We start from the raw sequence: 17,759 nt of genomic DNA on the forward strand, positions 1-17,759 counted from the left end.
GTGGCAGCATATATTCTCAATATGTAATTATTTGGTTAAGGTTAATGCTTGCTTCACTATATAGGCACTTCATGTCAACTATGTGGCCTTCTGCATGTGTGGCCCTCAAGGACTCTTCGAGTGTAAGCTTATTATTAGCCTTGGCTAGACTGGAGAAGAGGTGATGTGTGACCAGTGTGGCAGGCTCAATGAGTAAACCAAAAACAACAAAGAGACCAATGGCTTTGAGAGGTCTAAGGTCACTCTCGTCTGAAACTGTCTCTCAGCTTGTGTTTTCTGTAGCTGATATCTTTTCTTCTTTCATTGTGCATGCCAGCTTTTAAGTTACACATGCTGCAACAAGGCTAGCTATGCATTAGATTGAGACTTCAGGCTTATTTGTTGTGGGAAATTGATTTCATTAGACAGGTAAAACTGGTAAAATGTTGCAGACAAGGTTTAGGATCGCTTTACTGCTCCTCGTCTTGGCATTCAGATGTGTCGCACAGCAAGAAACCCAAAGTAAAGGCTGTGTCTGTGGATATCCTGGAATACCAGGTGATCCCGGGCACAATGGCATGCCTGGCAGAGATGGCCGCGACGGACTCCGAGGTGACAAAGGTGATCGAGGTAAGTTTACAAGAGAAACTTTATTTATTTATTTATTTTTGCATGTTTTAGGTGCCACCTTCACAGTTTATAATAACGTTATAATTCATCAATCATTGTTGGAAAGGTGAACTTGGACCTACTGGGCTAGTAGGCAATCATGGGCACAAGGGAGACAAAGGGGAACCTGGTATGTGTCTTTACAATACACTGTGTGCACCTATATGTGTATTTATCTGCAAATGGAGTGACAACCACTGTCATTTATTAATGCAATTTATCAAAATGTTTGCACTGTATGTAACTTGCAACATGTTACTGCACTGTAAACACCATACCTATAGTTCAAAGAAGGTTTATTGTGTTCTTATTATTTACAGGTACAACTGGTCCAGCAGGGCTCAAGGGGAAAAGAGGAGATAATGGAGATAGGGGCCTTCCTGGGAAAATGGGACCACAGGGAGTGCAAGGGCCTGTTGGCCTCAAAGGAAATAAAGGAGAGCTTGGGCTGCCTGGGCCCCCAGGACCTGAAGGACGTTTAGGGCCACCCGGACCACAGGGTGAAAAAGGGGAAACTGGCCTCCAAGGTGACAGAGGCATTCCAGGGCCATTGGGCCCACCTGGCAGGCCAGGTCCCAAAGGGGACATGGGTTTTCCAGGTAACAAAGGAAACATTGGTTATCGTGGGGATAGAGGAGCTCGAGGTGAAAAGGGCGATAGGGGTGAAAAGGGAGATGAAATTGTTGTTTCCAAAAGTGCTTTCTCCGTAGGACTCAGTGCTCAAACTAAACTCCCAGCAGCTAATGCACCGATCCGGTTTGACAAGATTATTTACAATGAGCAGAATCATTACGATCCACAAACAGGGAGATTCACTTGCTCCGCGGCAGGTGCTTACTTCTTCACGTACCACATCACTGTATTTTCCAGAAATGTGAAAGTGGCCCTCGTGAAGAATGGTGCAAAAATCATCCACACCACTGACAACTACAATGGCAGCGAGGACCAGGCAGCAGGGGGAGCTGTGCTGCATCTGGGGGTCGGGGACAAGGTGTGGTTGCAGGTGGTTGGAGGAGAGCCATTTAATGGGCTCTTTGCTGATGAGGATGATGACACTACCTTCTCTGGGTTTTTAATCTTTGAGGCTTAATTAAGGGATCATTTATAATTACTATGACTAGAAACAGTAAAATGCAGAAGAACAGTACAAGTTAGTAGGATTCAACATGTCAACAAATTCTAATTAAATGAAATTTAAGTTTATGTATGTAGCACAAACTCACAACAACAGTTGATCCAAGGTGCTTTATTGTGTAACAACAACAGAGAGAAAACCCAACAATCATACAGCCTCTATGAACAAGCACTTGGCGACAGTGGGAAGGAAAAACTCAATTTTAACAGGAAGAAAAATACATTTAAGTCTAAAATGCCTGTTGCAGTGGTAAAATGTAACTAATTTATTCAAGTACTGTATAAATGTGAATTTGACTCCTCCACCAAGCTAACGACACACTTTTCTATATAAGGCATTTACACTGCTCATTAAAATTTAACATGTAAAGCAAGTGAGGGTGTTGTTGAGATTGAACTGGTTGTTGTACATTAAACTACACAAGGAAGCTGGTTCAAAATTCTTCTTTGACATTAACACGGATGACAGTGCTCAGATAGATATAGCAGATAGATATAGCAATCAAAAGAGGAATTTGTTTTTACATTCCTTGCTTCGTTAAAAGCTTTTATAGGAAACTTTGACACGTGTTTGAGTGCTTTTACACCATCTACTGCTACTTTTATTAAACATTATGATTTTCCAAGCACTTCTGAAATTCTGTGTGTGTTCTTTTTATTCTTTTTTGGTTTTAGGACATGAAATTCTGCTGACATGTGAGCATTGATCACATGAAAACAAACAGTGATATTAAACACTGTACAAAGGTTGACTGTGCTCTGTGTTATTTCTGTAACCTGTTTACTCTCTCAGAACAAAGGTTTAGCGACAATCACTCAGTCCCTTCTTTTTTCTTCTTCTGGTATTTTGGGATGGGCTCGATACAGAAATATCTGTGACAATAATTGTTTGGCATGACACGAGGAAGACAGTTCAACACCAACTGGAAGGCCGAGTCTTTTTTAGTCGTCGGAGAGACGCTGGAACTAGGTGAAGCATTTTCTACTGTGTTCTAACTTCATTGAAGAGCCTTGGAATGGGCGTGGTTTGCGGTGGTGACGACTTACTGAATTGCGATTGGCTCCAAACCAAAATGGTCGCCCTGTGGTCAACCACTAACCTCGAGCTTAACCTCCCGATGGCCCCGCCCCTTGTAACAGCACAGCAACAAGTGCATTAGTGATGCTCGCCAGCACGATCCTCCAAGAGAGTCCTCTTTTAACTTGGAGTCACCAGCGACATTAGGAGTGTCCCGTGAGTTAGGTCGGGAGAAATTTCATGATTCAGTGTTTATCATCGCAGTCGCTTGCACACCAACGAGTTTTGCCGGTTGGTGAAAGCGAAATCAGAAACCACAGAGCTTGCGCAATTCACAAGTTTTATCAGTGGAGCCGTGCTTGAGCTAGCTTAAGGTGCTAGCTCAAGGAGTCAGCCAGCCATTTGTCTCAGTATGTTGCGCGGGGTGACTAGTTAACTGAGGTAGCTGCCATACTATTTTTTTTTTCTCTCAATTATTTGTGAGCGATATGTTTTTGCGAGGGGAGCGAGTGAGCGACACAGCGAGCGCCTGGAGGTCCGACAGACTGCTCCGACACCATGGATAAATAACTACAACAGCTGCTCCGTTGATGTGCGTGAGAGAGAAAAGGTCAGGAGGACAACATCAGCGACTATGAGCAGGGTGAGCAGAAGTTTTGGTACTCTTCATTTTAATAATTGATGTTAGACGTTTGGTTTTGGGTTACAGCTGCAGTGATTTTTCTTTTTTCGTTTACCCTCTCTGTTGTGCTACCAGTTGAAATGGGACCGGGGTGCGGGGGATATTGTGGTGCATTACAGCCGTGGTTGTTATAGTGATGTGGGAGATGCCAGGCTGTGCAGGGAGTTGGTGAAGGAGGAGGAAAAGGAGGGGGGAGCTGGAGGGCCAGCAACTACAAAGAGCCGAAGAAAGTTAATTAATGCAGAAATAAATAAGCAGTTAGGCCCCGAGTTCTTTATGAGCTTAGAAAAAGTGCTCGATGTAATCCCCTTTCGTGACTCCCTGTTTTCCAGATTCTGCTGCGGATCTAACTGAGCTACACTGAGTCGCAGGAGAGTTTACTCCAATTTAATGAACTTGGGTCCCACACAGACACTTGTAGAGGTGAAATCAGGCGCAGGCCAGAGTCCTCTGATTTATTGTGGGCCTGAACAATAATTTTACAGCAGAGCCAAATGACTACAATATAATTTTACTGTAGTCCACTTTCTCTTCCAGATCTCATGACATATAAAATACAACGCCTACAACTCGTCTTTCTGTAGTTTAAAAAAGCTTATCACATTTTTACATTTCTGTTTTCATTTAATGGTCCAGCCTTGTGGTTTGCGTTGCTGTCAGGTTACACTGCTGGCCCTTGAAACTAGGCTCAGTGGTGTATTGTCTTCACTGAGCCTTTTGCACTGTGTGGTATTAGATTTCTGGCAGTCTGTGTCTATGACAGTCCTCACTTGATCAGGTGAGTAAGTGGCTGCCTGTGTGAGAGTGGTGACACTCCCTGCTTTGGCGTCCACCTGTACTTCCCACGCTCTGTGAAAAGGGGCGTGGTTTCTTCTTCAATTCTCCTCCATATGACCTGATCAAAAATGAGTCACAGATGGATGCAAGACTTTAACCTTTAAATTGAACTCATAGATTAAATTCAGCTGATCCAGGCATGAGCTTTTGTGTATTTCGTAATCACATCAAATACTAAAGATTTACAGTGTTGTGTCCCTGCGCCATGCAATCCTGGGGGGCATTTACAGGCTTTAGATGTCGCTCAGTCAATGCCGAATCACCTGGTGATCTTCCTTATCGGCCTATAGATGAAACCAGTTCTGAACACAGAGTGGTAGAGCTGCTCTAATCAGATTATGCCTGGAATGGAAAAGAAACAAGCTATACCCACTCCCACATCTATACACTGATCCCAAACACAGTAGACTTCCTTCTGAGTCCATTTGCTGAAGCTTTTCTTTTCAGCTTGAAAGCAGAATAAAAGTCCAGGTAACAAGCATAAAAAGGACTTTACTATATAGTCACATATACACATACAGAATATTGTCAAGAGTTGCTTAATCTTGCAAAAATCCTTTCGCAACAAGAGAAAGACAAATATATTGAACTTGTTCCTCTTGCACTCGACATATGCTCAGCTTACGTTTCACAAAACCCCATTTACGCACACCGATTTAGCTAATCAGCCAGTCTGTTCAGTCCAGAGGAATACAGTCTTCTCTTCCTCACAGCTTTTTTTCATTGAGGCAAATGGAAGACTAGTAAAGTGACATTGCTGCAGGGTAATGTCTGTCTCAGGGTTAAGCCAGAGAGAAGAAAATGAAAAATCAGACTTTCCCTTGATACCGTCTGTCTGGTGGTCTTTCAGTTTAATACTGACTTCATTTTGTCTTCTTAATAAGTTTTAGCTTAGCCAAGGGGGACAGGGGGAGACATACCTCTGCAGAGGTGAACTGTGGGCAGAAAGTCTCTTATGCTTGTTTCTTGTAAATACTTACATAACCGCCGGCTGGAGATTTCCAGCCAAACAGGAAGGGAGTCAGTCATTTCAATGCTTTTCTCTGTGCTCTATGTGTATATGTGCTGCAGTATCCAAGTATCCAAGCTTATGCACGAAGGCCATACATTACAGGAGAGGATCCTCACATGTGTGTGTGGTTTTGTTGTTGTTGTCGTTTTGTTTTGTTGTTTTTTTTTTTGGGGGGGGGGGGGGGTTAAGTGCATTTTTGCTTGTGCACATGTATGGATGTTTGTGTTTATGCATGTGGATGCATGTTCATCCTGGGAGTCTAATCTGAAACTGGATCCAGCTGGCCGCCTTTCGTGGTAGTGAGGAGGGGGAGATCCTCCCTCAGCTCCTAATTAACTCTGGACCAGGGCCCCAGTGTGCCGCTCCCATCCACAGATTAGCAAGAGGAAGCTGGAGAAAAGCGGTGGTTCTGGTACTTGGGCAGCATAACCAAGTTTGTGGTTTTGAAAGTGATTGATTTATTAGCGCGTACGTAAGTACTGCTTGTCTGGTTGTTCTGACATGCATGAGCTCGAGGAGTGTATTTACTGGCAGGATTTGTTGTTTCGATATTTCCTCTAACTTAAAGGGAAAGATAAAGCATGAGTCAAAGACTTGTTAAAATTGAGAAAAAATGTGTTTGGAGGTGCGTATCAAACCTTTTCATAGAAAATGTAATGTATTAATGCAAAATAAAAAGCATAAATATAGAAAGCAATATGTGATGGATGTATGGATGCCCTAAAACACCCTAAAGAAATTTAGAATATTAATGCGACAAAACTGCAGCAAAGTTTAGTAAGTCCGATTGAAATTTAATGTCAGCTATTAATTGATTATGAAAATAATCTGTTATATATTTCCCCTGTAACATGCTGCTTTCAGCTGCTTCCAGCTGCTTCCTTATTCCCAAGGGGTCCCGACGGCAGGTAGTGCCGCATGTTTGTTTTGGCAGAGGATCCACTTCCTGTTGCAACCTCAAAAGTGTGGATTGCTATTGGGTCTTAAATATATATCCACATCAAAGCTAACACTGTTATCTTGATGCATGCAGCAAAAGTCATGGTTACTGTAGATTTACTGCAATGTAAAAGCATCTTGCACACACGCTGTTGATGATTAAAGCCTGTTTTGCCAGCATGTGAAACAGTAGCCACCTGTGTCAGCTTGACTCTGACTAATGCCACTGCCAAGCATTAGTCGACGCCAACTGGCCTGTGACAGTTGGCGTCCTACTGCAGGAAGAAGGCGTAAAGGTACTAAAGGATGGGGCATTTGGTAGAACTGCTGATAGCAGGAGGTGAGTATTCCAAACAAAAACAAGCTGCAGAGGCTGAAGACATTCCTTCCCTATCTCCTATCTTTCTGCTTGGAAAGTAGATGGAATAATCGATCTTGTCTGTTTTTTGGGAGGGGGTGTTCCACTTTGGTGCCCTGCGTGATTCCTCAGTGGCTGTGGAGGAGAAAGCACAAGAAGACAATTCAGCAATAGTTTGAAAGCAGTGCATTGTTTAGGATTGTGTGTGTGTGGGGGGGGGGTGTTTACTGTCTGTCAGCAGCGGTGCTTGGCAGCGGTGGCTCTGTGTTTACATAAGTGTTCATAGCGATGAAGCAAGCTGGTTGAAGTGACAGCAGATTCCACTGAGGGGTTGACGGAGAAAGCTCATCTGCTCTTAACGTTGCACGCAGCCAGGGAGTATGGGAGCATTCCAGGATCCCTGCAACTCCCTGCATGCGCATGCAGCAAAAACTGGAGGCAGTGCTCTCTTCAAACTATAAAAGACTGTCTTCATCCTGTTAAGAGTAAATCACGTTGGCTATTTTTGACATTTGTAATGTAAAACAAAGCATGCATACGAGCTCTCCTAAGCAAAATACATGAACTAACTATAATGAGTATATTTTTGTAGATGTTATATTTGATGAATGTGTATGTTAACAGCTACATAAATTGGTTCTTTTCAACTGTAATTAAACTTTCCTTGGTCTCAGTGTATAACCAGTTGTTATAATTGGTTATTTATTAGTTTATAATATCATTGTATGTCATCCTAGCTCCTTACATAGAAATCAGGATCAGGTCTATATATATTTTTTTAATCTATGGACATTAAAAATAAAGAAAATTGTGCTGTAAAATCATTATTTATTTGTGACTGAAAAGAATACTAAGCATTTGCATTTTTTTAAATAAAATGGAGACTTTTATATTTTATGTATGAAATATTTCAGAGTTCAGCTATAGATTTAGTGTGATGTGCTATGAGGTGAAAAGTGTCACTGATTTGAAGACCACACAGCCTTCACTATCACCTCATCTTCTATGCATTCGGGAGAAAACTGGGCAATTTATTGCATTAATCACAATGGATTAGCGGGCTTCATTGCTTAGTCACGCTCACAAAGCCCCACTTCAAAGCCTCAGCTGCATTAGCCTCTGTCCTGAATCACACACATGTAAAGCTGAACTTGGCACCACCACCACCCCCAGCCTGGGCCTCAGCTTGCCTTGAACATTGAAATACAGCATCAAGGACAAATACATGAGGCATGCTCAGTAAAATCTCACACTCCTAATGATTCACTTCCCCTATTCTTAGGCAGAAAACACAGATGATACACAGCTTTAGAATGTATTCAGGTGACAGTCTTTTCATTTTATTTGAGCTGATCAAACTTAATTTGATTATTAATTGTATTGTAATGGAAAAAAAATTAAATTAAACTCTGTTTTGCAGGCAGGACAAAAGGACAGGGTCTTGTCTGCAAGCGAAGACCCTCTCTCACAACTCCACAATACAAAAACTGACCCACTGATCCGGAGCAGACCCCTCAGTGATATATATCCATCCCAGAACCACGCTGAAAGAAGTGCAGTCCCATACCTGCTGTCTGGATATGGTGCCCAGGTGCAACCAATGAGTGCTGGTCTTCACTCTGATGAAAGCAAACTGAATGTTATCAACTCCTCTGCTTGGTGCAGCTCAGTTTCATGTCAGCCTGAAGGAAAGCCCTACTCCTCAAGAATTATGAGGCTTTTTTCTAACTCAAGGAAGGGCGCCGTCACTGCTCAAAGTCCAAATGCAGATGATCCAACCTCGGCCCAAGGCAGCGGACTTTCAGGCATAGGTGTTGTGGACTCCTTCAAAAAACTGCGGTCGTCTGTGCTTCAGGGTATTCAGACCAGAGGGGCATCCAACCTTGATGGAGATAATCCTTCGTTGCCCAATCAGGAAAGGGCTAATGGCACAGTTGTAAATAATTCTAATCTGTGTGTAGCGGATCTAGCAAATCATTCAAAGAGCACTGAAGGATATACTGTTTCTAAGGGAAGTTTTACAGGCCAAACATTGGCTTTGTTAAGCCAGTACGGCTCAGATAATGATGACTACGATGAGGAGGATAATTATGGGGATGGTCTCGTGCGCAATTCGCGATTGTCCAGGAGTATCAGGAGAGCGTATGGAGCGGGGCGCATCACTTTATTTGACTCTGGGAATGGGAGAAAAGCAGGAAGAAATGCAAATACCACTCAGAAATCAGATCAGACATCGAAGCTCGATGTTCAAACTGAGAATACAAGTGACAACACAAATGTGAAGGTGCTGAGCAGACTGAGCAAAAGTGCAGAGAACCTCCATCTATTTAGACGTAAAGCGCCATCTCCAGGTCCTCCTTCCCCACAGGAAGACCTCCTGAGGACTAGCTTATCAAATGGGACAACAAACATCGAAAGGACCTCCAGCACCTCCTCAGTTGATCTCCGGGGCCAAGGTATTACACGCAAGAAGAGCCCTGTTAAGACTAAGCCACCGATGTTGAAGCTAGTCGGCAGCATGACTGACTTAACTGTGCGACGCAGGCGAAGTCCCTCCCCGAGTTCCACACCTCTATCTCCCATGTCCCCCTCGTGCCGCCTCCATGATGACTACTCTCGCCGTGTCCCTTTCCTACATACCAATGAGCGACAGCGCCGGCCCGTGCTCGTCACGGCTCAGGCCACGTCTATCGAGCACACTCCTCTGGTCCAGCCCCAGCCTGAACACAACAACAGCCCACAACCCCACCAGGTGATTATCAGCGCCCCTTTCTGGGAGCCCCCCGAGACAACAGAGCAGACTTTACCTGATATCTCTGCTCATTATGAGTCGCCGGCTGTAGCCACAACAAGTGATTATAAACAGATGGTAGAATGCAGTTCATCCCTATTCAGCCAAAGAGAACATTCACAGCAACAAGAGCAGACTGAGGGCATCGCATCCCCAAATGAGGTAAGGCTGCAAATCTGAAGTCCAACCTGAAGTAATATCTTTTTTTGTGTGTGTGTGTCTCTTTTTCCATGCTCATTAACAGATGTGACACCTTTTAACACATTGTCGAACAGCAATAATTAGGATGTTATTTTTGTGCAACTCGCCTGTTGATTATTTAGCTGGTTATTGATAAATAAATCTACTGCTCAAGAACAAGCATGTTTCAGATTTTTTATCAATTCACAGAAGAGCATGGGGTTCATATCTTTAGGATGACTGTTTGGGTTTAAAGAAGTGCTAAAAGACAGAAGAAAGGTTCGATTTCTTATCATGCAGAACTGAGTGATGACTTATAGGTGCCAGCTGAACGACTTTGACCCTTGTCTTGGGAAGTGAAATATTACTTCTCCCACTTTAGAGCGATCTTTGAATCTGGCAGGATTCCAGCAAATTGAGATAAGTACTTGTGTTGACGTGAGGCTTGTCAGTAGGACGCACGTATGCTAAAAGGAAACGAATGAGAGAGAGGTTTATCCTGTCCAAAGTCCCCTTGAGTGTCAAATAAATAACGCCATCGATTCACATCGCTTTTTTTCTGTCAGTTGTGACTGCGCACTTCTGATGCTGCGGAGTCACGTGGTGAAGTCAGCTGTTCCATGCTGACAGGAACGCCGAAGGAGCTGAGAGAGTTAATGATTAGGCTTTGTTTATGATTAGTGGCCCTTGCGCAAAGCAGCAAGTCCTGTTGCTGTGGGAGGGTTGGAGGCTATGAGTGCGTACAGCCCTCATTTCTCCCCCTTTCCTCTAGATGCAGCCCAGCGGAGCAAAGTCCAACGCCATGAGCGCTGGGCCTGGAACAGCAAGCAGCACCATCAAGTAGACAGGGACCATTAAGAGATAATTTTAGCAAGATGACTTTTAGCCTATGGATGACATTTTCTCCTGAAAGATGAACAGGAAAACAGATTTGTTTACATCAGACATCGAGCGGCTGTTACTGGCTTGAAAAACCTAAGGACTTAAGTTTTTAAGGACTTGGCCTTGGGACCACAAGCCAGCCTGTGTGTTAGTCTGCGTTTCACAATGGTGCTAGCCTACTGTGTGCCCTTCCAGTGTATGTGCCGGGGTCCGGACCCAGATCGAGAAAAGCAGGAGGTGAGATTTGGCTTTGCTGGCTAAAAAGATTTGGAGAAATAACTTTGCTGTGGGTAACTCTTACCCAATAATGGACTCTTAAATATATAATACCTGCTCAGATGCATGCAGTGTGGTAACATCTATTTGTTCGTGTTGGTGCAATTTCTGCTGCAGTTTTTGTTTGAATATGATAAGCCCTGGTTTGATTGTGTTCAGTATTTTGAGCCTCTTACTGCGTCAACAAGAGTCCTTTCACTTGATAAAAAATGTTTCTCACGAGAAAGCTTTGAAAGACCTTTGCTCTGATTCCAAGAAAGCTCTTTCTGCATTTAACTCTTATGGTTTTTAATTTTACTTTCTAATGTAGTGGTTTACACATTCATCTAACAAGCAACGGGTTTCTAATTTGATCTCGGGATGGCCGAAAAAATCCCTTTGGGGTGATTTTGGCCCTTTAGGGCGATTTAAAAACTGCGAAATCAAACATGAGGAGCTACCCGTGATGGCGACCCTCTTCTGTGAATAAAAGAGCAGCTGAAAGTAGCTTGTTCTGTTTCTGATTAACAGATGTTCTTCCTAGTAGATAATTGTTCTCCAGTGCAGGTTGGAGAACAAGGGAAAATCAGTTTAGTTTCCAACTTTTTGCTTTGATCTCGCAGGTGATGTCAGACCACCAAGGACGAGAAGCTCTTTTTCAAACGGAGGAGCTCTCCCCGTCAACCAGCAGCACACCTCCTATCTCTCCATCATCCGCCTCCGAGTCACCCATATCCCCCACATCTCCCACAGATGAAGCCACACCTACCACGGAAACATCCTCTGTCAAGTCCAGACAAAAAAGGGGGCGCCCGAGACCACGGCCCATTTCTGACTATGGACAGCTGCTTTCCAGGAAACATTCCATCCCCGAGGAAGTTGGCGAGCTTCTTTCTGAGGAAAGGAGTGCAAATCCACTGCAGCGTAAAGACGGCACTGGTAATGATGCATATATGAACGGAGAGAACCCTGAAAGCTGCAGCATGAATGGGGACATTCAGGCCAGGAGGCAGCGGCCCATCTCTGTGATAGGACCAGTGGATCTGTTCCCTCCTGATGCTGAGCTGAAGGAAGACAACCTTCCCTCTGTAAGCTTTTACAGGTTTTATACATTTTGTGCAAAAGTCCTCAAACTTTTGTTGTTTTCATTGGTTATAAATAAATTGCAAAGGCACACAAGCAATTTTTAGTGGGCAGAATTGGTAAATATTGTGGTTTGGTATGTTTCTTTTATTTTCCAGCTGTAAAGTCTTTGAATTAATTGTGGGAGAAGGCTGGCAAAATAAATAAACACTTATATCAGGCATAATAATAAAACAAAAACACATCACCCGCATTCTCCAGTTTGATATATTGTCATGCTTCAAAGAGTCTTTATACATAAAGACTCTTTTTTTTTTTTTTTGGATCTTAACCAAATGCACACAGGCATCACTTCTTTTTGTAATACTTAAAGCATTCAGAGAATATGGGGGAGAATAAATAGCAGCTGATGATTATATTTGCACACAGTATTGTCAAGAGGTTGCAGGATCTGTTAGTTCTGTGTGACAATTTTCTTTTTCGCCCTCTCTGCAGGCGTTGTCACGACCACCAATCCCTTCCCATCAGGTGCCCCCTTACAGAGGAGTGTCTGCCAGGTTTCGACCCTCCGCTCTCTCCCAGAGTACCCCCATCGGACTGGACCGCGTAGGCCGCCGTAGACTCCACAGGGTGCTCAGCGGTGAGAGCTGTTTTGTGCTAATGTAACAAAAAGTTGGTGGTGTTCAAACATTGCAGCTGCTGCACCATTAAGGTAGAGCAAACGCACCTTAAAACCTGTTGAACAGCTTAAAGGAAACCCCTCGTTTTCATTTAGCTTCCTCTGAGCATAATGACTGTATGAAGCTGTACTTAGTAAGTTTACCATCACTTAAGTGATATTAATAAATCACAAGATAATCCAGTCTTGTTTCTTTCAATTAAGAAATGGAGCAAAATCAAACGTATAGAGTCAGCCAGTGACTTTTAATGAAAGTGTTCCCAGACATATATTAAGCCTCGTGTCCCAGACAAAGAAAAACTAAAGACATGGACTTAATCCATGTCTGGGAAACTGAGCCTTAGTTCTCCCATCTTTATTACTGAAACTGGTTTGTGCTAACAGTCCTCCCTGGCCTATCTTCTATTTCTGTTTACAACTGCTGAACTGCTAACCAAATTTAGCCATTCATCCTGATTCTTGCATGGCTGTCCCTCCGCTTATATAGCAGAATTGCTGAGATCATAGTCAAGCAGTTGGTCTCTCTTTAATCCAGTAGGTGTGTAACGTATACTGAAAAATGCGTACTTCCTATGAAAGGGTAGATTTTACCCAAGTTCTCAGGCAATTTTGAGCAATAAGAACTAAATACTGTTCTAATTCTTTTTAATACCTTGGAAACAGAAAACAGCAGAACTTTGCACACCGCTCACAGACTGAACGTGCCCCTGGGGTTGTTTGTGTTTCACAAGAGATTAAAAAATTTAGTTTGTGGGACAACTGGAGTGTAGGAATGTCAATAAGTGTGTCACAGGAAAATGCTGATATGGAGTCAGGCACAAGCTTTCCTGTGTATGTGGCTTCCTTCTGCATTTGTTGAGAGTTTGCTGAGATTTCTCTGGTCCCTACAGTGTTTTCATCTCTACATACATGTTGCAGATGGTGTTTCAGAGTGCTCTGCCACACTCGATGACAGCGTGAGCGAGGAGGAGGAGGGCAGCTTCGACGAGCTCACTGACGTGACACCCTACCTCCAGCCAGGGGTGGAGCTCTCTGTGCTCAGTGAGGTGAGGTTGAGGGAGGGAATCTTGTCATGTTGCAACACTTGCAAAGATCTCTTCCAGAAATGTGCTTCTAGTTTCTGACGCCGTACTTATGTTGCCACCCTGCTGGCTCACAAACAGCTGTGCACAAATGTTAATGCACCCATTTCCAAGATGTCTGGCCTCAGTTCAGCAGAACACACAAGCAGTGCTTGGTCCACAAGCCTATACATAATCTTACATGTTAGACATGGGTTTGGCCTGCATGTAATTGTATGTTTATCTTATCTGTTTGTGTGCTGCTCAGTGGATAAGCTCTGGCCACGCAGTTTATGCTGAGGCTCTCTGGGACCATGTGACCATGGAGGAGCAGGAGCTGGCCTTCAAGGCTGGAGATGTAATCCGTGTCTTGGAGGCCTCACATAAGGACTGGTGGTGGGGCAGGGGGGCCGACAGAGAGGCCTGGTTCCCCTCCAGCTTTGTGAGGGTAAGTGGACTTCCTGACCCGTGTGTCTGATTTGTGTTTGCTTTCTGGCAGCACAGAAAAGACTTGCAAACTGGCTTAGCTCCAAACAAACCCCAGCAGCCCTCTGAAGAAGGGGTGCGGCTGGTTTCTGTAGTGACCATACTTGATTGACAGTTGAGTGTTAATTAGGCAGGCGGTCACCATGGTGAGGTTCTTTGACAGGCAGGTGAGGATTGCTGTGTAATTGCTTGTAGCTGAATCAATGTTGGGGAACAGGAGCTGGTTAAACTTGCACATGTTGTTACCTAAGTGATGTGGACAGACCTTAGATATAAAAGGTACTTAAACCTCAAAAGACTCTTGTGGCTTAAGTACCTATTGTTGTAATTATGCCACTTTGCATATGAGCTTTAACATTTTATTTTAAGTTTTGCAACTAGAAAAAGAAACCACTGGCTGAATATGTTTTGCGACTTGAAGTTAGACTTTCTGATCATTCAGATGATGCTCAGGAGGTCCAATTGTGTCGGTGGTGAATGTGTTTCAGGTGCGTGTGAATCAGGAGCACTCGAGTGCTGAAAGTGTGGAGAGTGTAGCAGACCAGGAAGATCCGGCTCCCAGAGACACACACAGCTCTCAGCACAGGCAGCAGATGAGAACCAATGTGGTTCAAGAAATCATGAATACGGAGCGCATCTACATCAAACACCTGAAAGACATTTGTGAGGTAAGGGTTTCAAAGCAAAGCCAGTGGTTCTCAGACTTTTAGCACTCTAGCATACCCTGGCTTCCAAATACAAAAGTTTACCTTCCACCCACCATCCAACAGCTTTCATCACTCAACAACAACAAAGACAAAATGGTCCAAGGTGTCTTGTTTTGTTTTTGATTATTTTCTTTTTTTGTGAAATAAAGGACAGCTTGATTGCATCAGCCTCACTCCACACACTGAAAACAGCTGGATTAAACCAAGTGCCTCACATTGGCACTTAACTTGATCTAGAGATGATTTACATCTTGAATTCCAGTCAGTGTCGGCAGCATTTGTAATAAGCTTGTTTTCAAGAAATGCAAAATCCCTGATAATCAAACTCATGTTTCCAAGAATTTTAAATTCCACCTTCCAGCACCACCTGTTGGCCAGTATATGAACTGTTGTCATGTCATATTTTCTCTCAGTCCCAAACACTGATGCCGTTTATGTTTCAGGGTTATATCCGCCAGTGCCGGAAACACCCTGACATGTTCACCGAGCTGCAGCTGAAAACCATCTTCAGCAACATAGAAGACATCTACAAGTTTCAGAGGCAGTTCCTCCGAGAACTAGAAAAGAAGTACAACAAGGACCAGCCACACCTCAGTGAAATAGGCTCATGCTTTCTCCAGCAGGTAGTGGCTGCACTTAATGCTGTTAATTAACTATGTTAACTCTGGTCTGAATGATTGATCATCATTTGTCTTTTTATTTTAAGGGGGAAGGCTTCTCCATACTCTACTCGGAGTACTGTAATACTCATCCCGCAGCCTGTGCTGAGCTGCAGCGGCTAATGAAGTTGGGAAAATATAAGCATTTCTTTGAGGCCTGTCGCCTCCTCCAGCAGATGATTGACATCTCTATTGCTGGTTTCTTACTCACACCTGTCCAGAAGATCTGTAAATACCCTCTGCAGCTAGGAGAACTGCTCAAGTACACGCCCAAAGACCACAGGTACTTTCAGGCACTGTTTAAAGACCTGTAGCATGCATTCTATAGTGTCGGCCGTAAACAAACTCCTTCAGTGTTGATTAATATATTCCAGAATAAAATGACTGTGCATCAGTTTACCAGGGATACCTTGGAAAAATCCAGAACCTCTTCTAATAGTTGTTAAACGTTTAACAAAGAGGGCGTCAGATGTTGTCGTTATGGGGGAAGGAGTTAAGTCATTAAATAAATTATGATTATATTTTATTTATTTGTTAGCTTCACTGTTAGCTCTGTCCATCCCACTACTTTACTGATTGCTTACTGTTCCATTAGTGAGATTGAAGCGATGTTTTACTGTTAATGGAAATGTGCTTTTCCATCTGCGGGCCCTGTTTTCACTGCTGTGTTGTCGATTTAATGCAGCGACCACAATGGAGTGAGCGAAGCATACGAGGCTATGAAGAATGTCGCCAGTCTAATCAATGAGAGGAAGAGACGGCTAGAGAGTATCGACACCATTGCTCACTGGCAGGTCGCCATATTGCACTGGGAGGTGAATATGTCCACTAATCACATTTAATTCTGTTTATAATTGTTCAGTGTAGTGTTGGATGTATGCTGTCTCAAATCTTTTGACTGAATATATTTGGAAACATGTTGTCCCAGGGACCCGATGTGTTAGAGCGCAGCTCAGAGTTGATCCACTCTGGTGAGCTGACTCGAATTGTCCGGCAAGGCAAAATGCAACAGCGCAGCTTCTTCCTGTTCGACCATCAGCTGGTCTACTGTAAAAAAGACGTGCTGCGCAGAGACCTGCTTCATTACCGTGGACGACTGGATATGGACCAGACTGAGGTGGTGGACGTGCCCGACGGACGGGACGCGGACCTGGGACTGACCCTGAAGAACGCTCTGCGCTTGCGCCACGCCTCCACTCTGGAGTTTATGTGTGCGCTTTGCTGCAGGAAGGCCGAGGACAAGCAGAGGTGGTTACAAGCGTTTGCCAAGGAGAGGCACAGAGTCAAGGAGGACCAGGAGATGGGTGAGTCGAGCCAAATTCCTTTCACTGAGAATACAAGCAGCCACTGTAGAGAGATGTCAAGTGAAAGGTGAACAGGGTAAAAAGATTTCTGAGTAAGTGGGTAGTAAATATTTTGGCCTGAAGGTGTGTTTGTGTGTGTTTCCCTTGGCAGGAATTGATATCAGCGAAGAGCAAAGGAGACGGGCGATCGTTAATGCCAGAAGGGCCAAACAGGGGAAGATCAAAAGTAAATATTTCATTTTAAGCTGCTTTTGACTTTATATTCTTTAAAAAAAAAAAGTTTTGTATAATTTGCTTTACGTACTCATTTGTTTTTGATTTTTTTGTTTTTTGCACCTTTTAGATGTTGGTTACTCTGGTTCTGTCCCCCCACACCCCCAAAACCTTCACCCACTTCACCAGCGTCACATCACCATCCCAACCAGCGTGCCTCAGCAGCAGGTCTTTTCACTGGCTGAACCTCCAAAGCGAAAGCCTCATCACCTGTTGTACAGCATCACCCGCAACGCCTTTTTCAGGAAATGAAGCTTGGCTGCCTTTGTTTCTATCTCTGCGTGTTCAGAGCCAAACCGTCCTGAAGTCTGAAAGAACGCCGTGTTTCTCCTGTAATCCTGTCTGTAAATGTCCCGTTTTGTTTTTGTGCCTCGTGTGCGTCATAATGTATGTGTTGAATGTTGAAACTCAGTGCCTAAAATTTGTAAAAGGGCATGACAAAAGTGTTAAAATACTGACTGTCCATTTTATAGGTGTGTGTGTGGAACAATGCTGCTCATTCAGAAAACACCCATCCTGTTTTCTCCTATTAATTCCAGCTTAAAGACTTTTTTTACTTTAATTATGACAACGATTCCTATTCTGCTTTCACATTGACAAACATGGGTTTTCTTATTTTACAAAGGCTGGACCCTTTTTGTGTGTGTGTGTGTGTGTGTGTGTGAGTCTGTCAGCTCTGAGCACAAAGCAGCCAGAGAGTAAATTAACCAGCACGTTGACCTCCCCCATTAACATTGTGAATAAAACACTTGTATAAAAATGCCTTATGAG

The 17,759-nt window shown here is 43.6% G+C and overlaps 2 protein-coding genes across 3 annotated transcripts; both read left to right on the forward strand.

The window, feature by feature from the left end:
• The first annotated feature begins 310 nt into the window (after positions 1-310).
• On the forward strand, positions 311-2,277 carry c1qtnf9 (C1q and TNF related 9). The gene is made up of 3 exons (XM_006794562.3): positions 311-609; positions 716-778; positions 969-2,277. Exons 1-3 carry the CDS (start codon positions 423-425, stop codon positions 1,736-1,738), a joined length of 1,020 nt encoding a protein of 339 aa, XP_006794625.2. The 5' UTR covers positions 311-422; the 3' UTR covers positions 1,739-2,277.
• Positions 2,278-2,894: 617 nt separating this feature from the next.
• spata13 (spermatogenesis associated 13) lies at positions 2,895-17,748 on the forward strand. Of its 2 annotated transcripts, XM_087846134.1 has the most exons (14): positions 2,895-3,443; positions 8,049-9,581; positions 10,677-10,718; positions 11,360-11,824; positions 12,315-12,459; positions 13,417-13,544; positions 13,828-14,007; positions 14,534-14,713; positions 15,196-15,375; positions 15,459-15,694; positions 16,097-16,226; positions 16,340-16,715; positions 16,867-16,941; positions 17,059-17,748. In XM_087846134.1, exons 1-14 carry the CDS (start codon positions 3,435-3,437, stop codon positions 17,238-17,240), a joined length of 3,861 nt encoding a protein of 1,286 aa, XP_087702260.1. In that variant the 5' UTR covers positions 2,895-3,434; the 3' UTR covers positions 17,241-17,748. The 2 variants fall into 2 exon arrangements, with proteins under 2 accessions (XP_087702260.1, XP_006794624.2); XM_006794561.3 differs by lacking the exon at positions 10,677-10,718 and having other exon boundaries at positions 2,898-3,443.
• Positions 17,749-17,759: the final 11 nt, after the last annotated feature.

Source organism: Neolamprologus brichardi, chromosome 9, assembly GCF_056152115.1.
Source record: "Neolamprologus brichardi isolate AB-2024 chromosome 9, ASM5615211v1, whole genome shotgun sequence".
Taxonomy (NCBI): domain Eukaryota; kingdom Metazoa; phylum Chordata; class Actinopteri; order Cichliformes; family Cichlidae; genus Neolamprologus; species Neolamprologus brichardi.

Excerpts from the sequence above, each read along its gene's own strand:
- spata13 (XM_087846134.1), top strand. Across the intron at positions 14,714-15,195 it reads ACCTGAAAGACATTTGTGAG|GGTTATATCCGCCAGTGCCG; the intron begins GTAAGGGTTTCA and ends TTTATGTTTCAG. Across the intron at positions 15,695-16,096 it reads TACACGCCCAAAGACCACAG|CGACCACAATGGAGTGAGCG; the intron begins GTACTTTCAGGC and ends GATTTAATGCAG.
- c1qtnf9 (XM_006794562.3), top strand. The coding sequence starts at position 423 with ATGTTGCAGACAAGGTTTAGGATCGCTTTACTGCTCCTCGTCTTGGCA. Across the intron at positions 610-715 it reads AGGTGACAAAGGTGATCGAG|GTGAACTTGGACCTACTGGG; the intron begins GTAAGTTTACAA and ends ATTGTTGGAAAG. Across the intron at positions 779-968 it reads GGGAGACAAAGGGGAACCTG|GTACAACTGGTCCAGCAGGG; the intron begins GTATGTGTCTTT and ends TATTATTTACAG.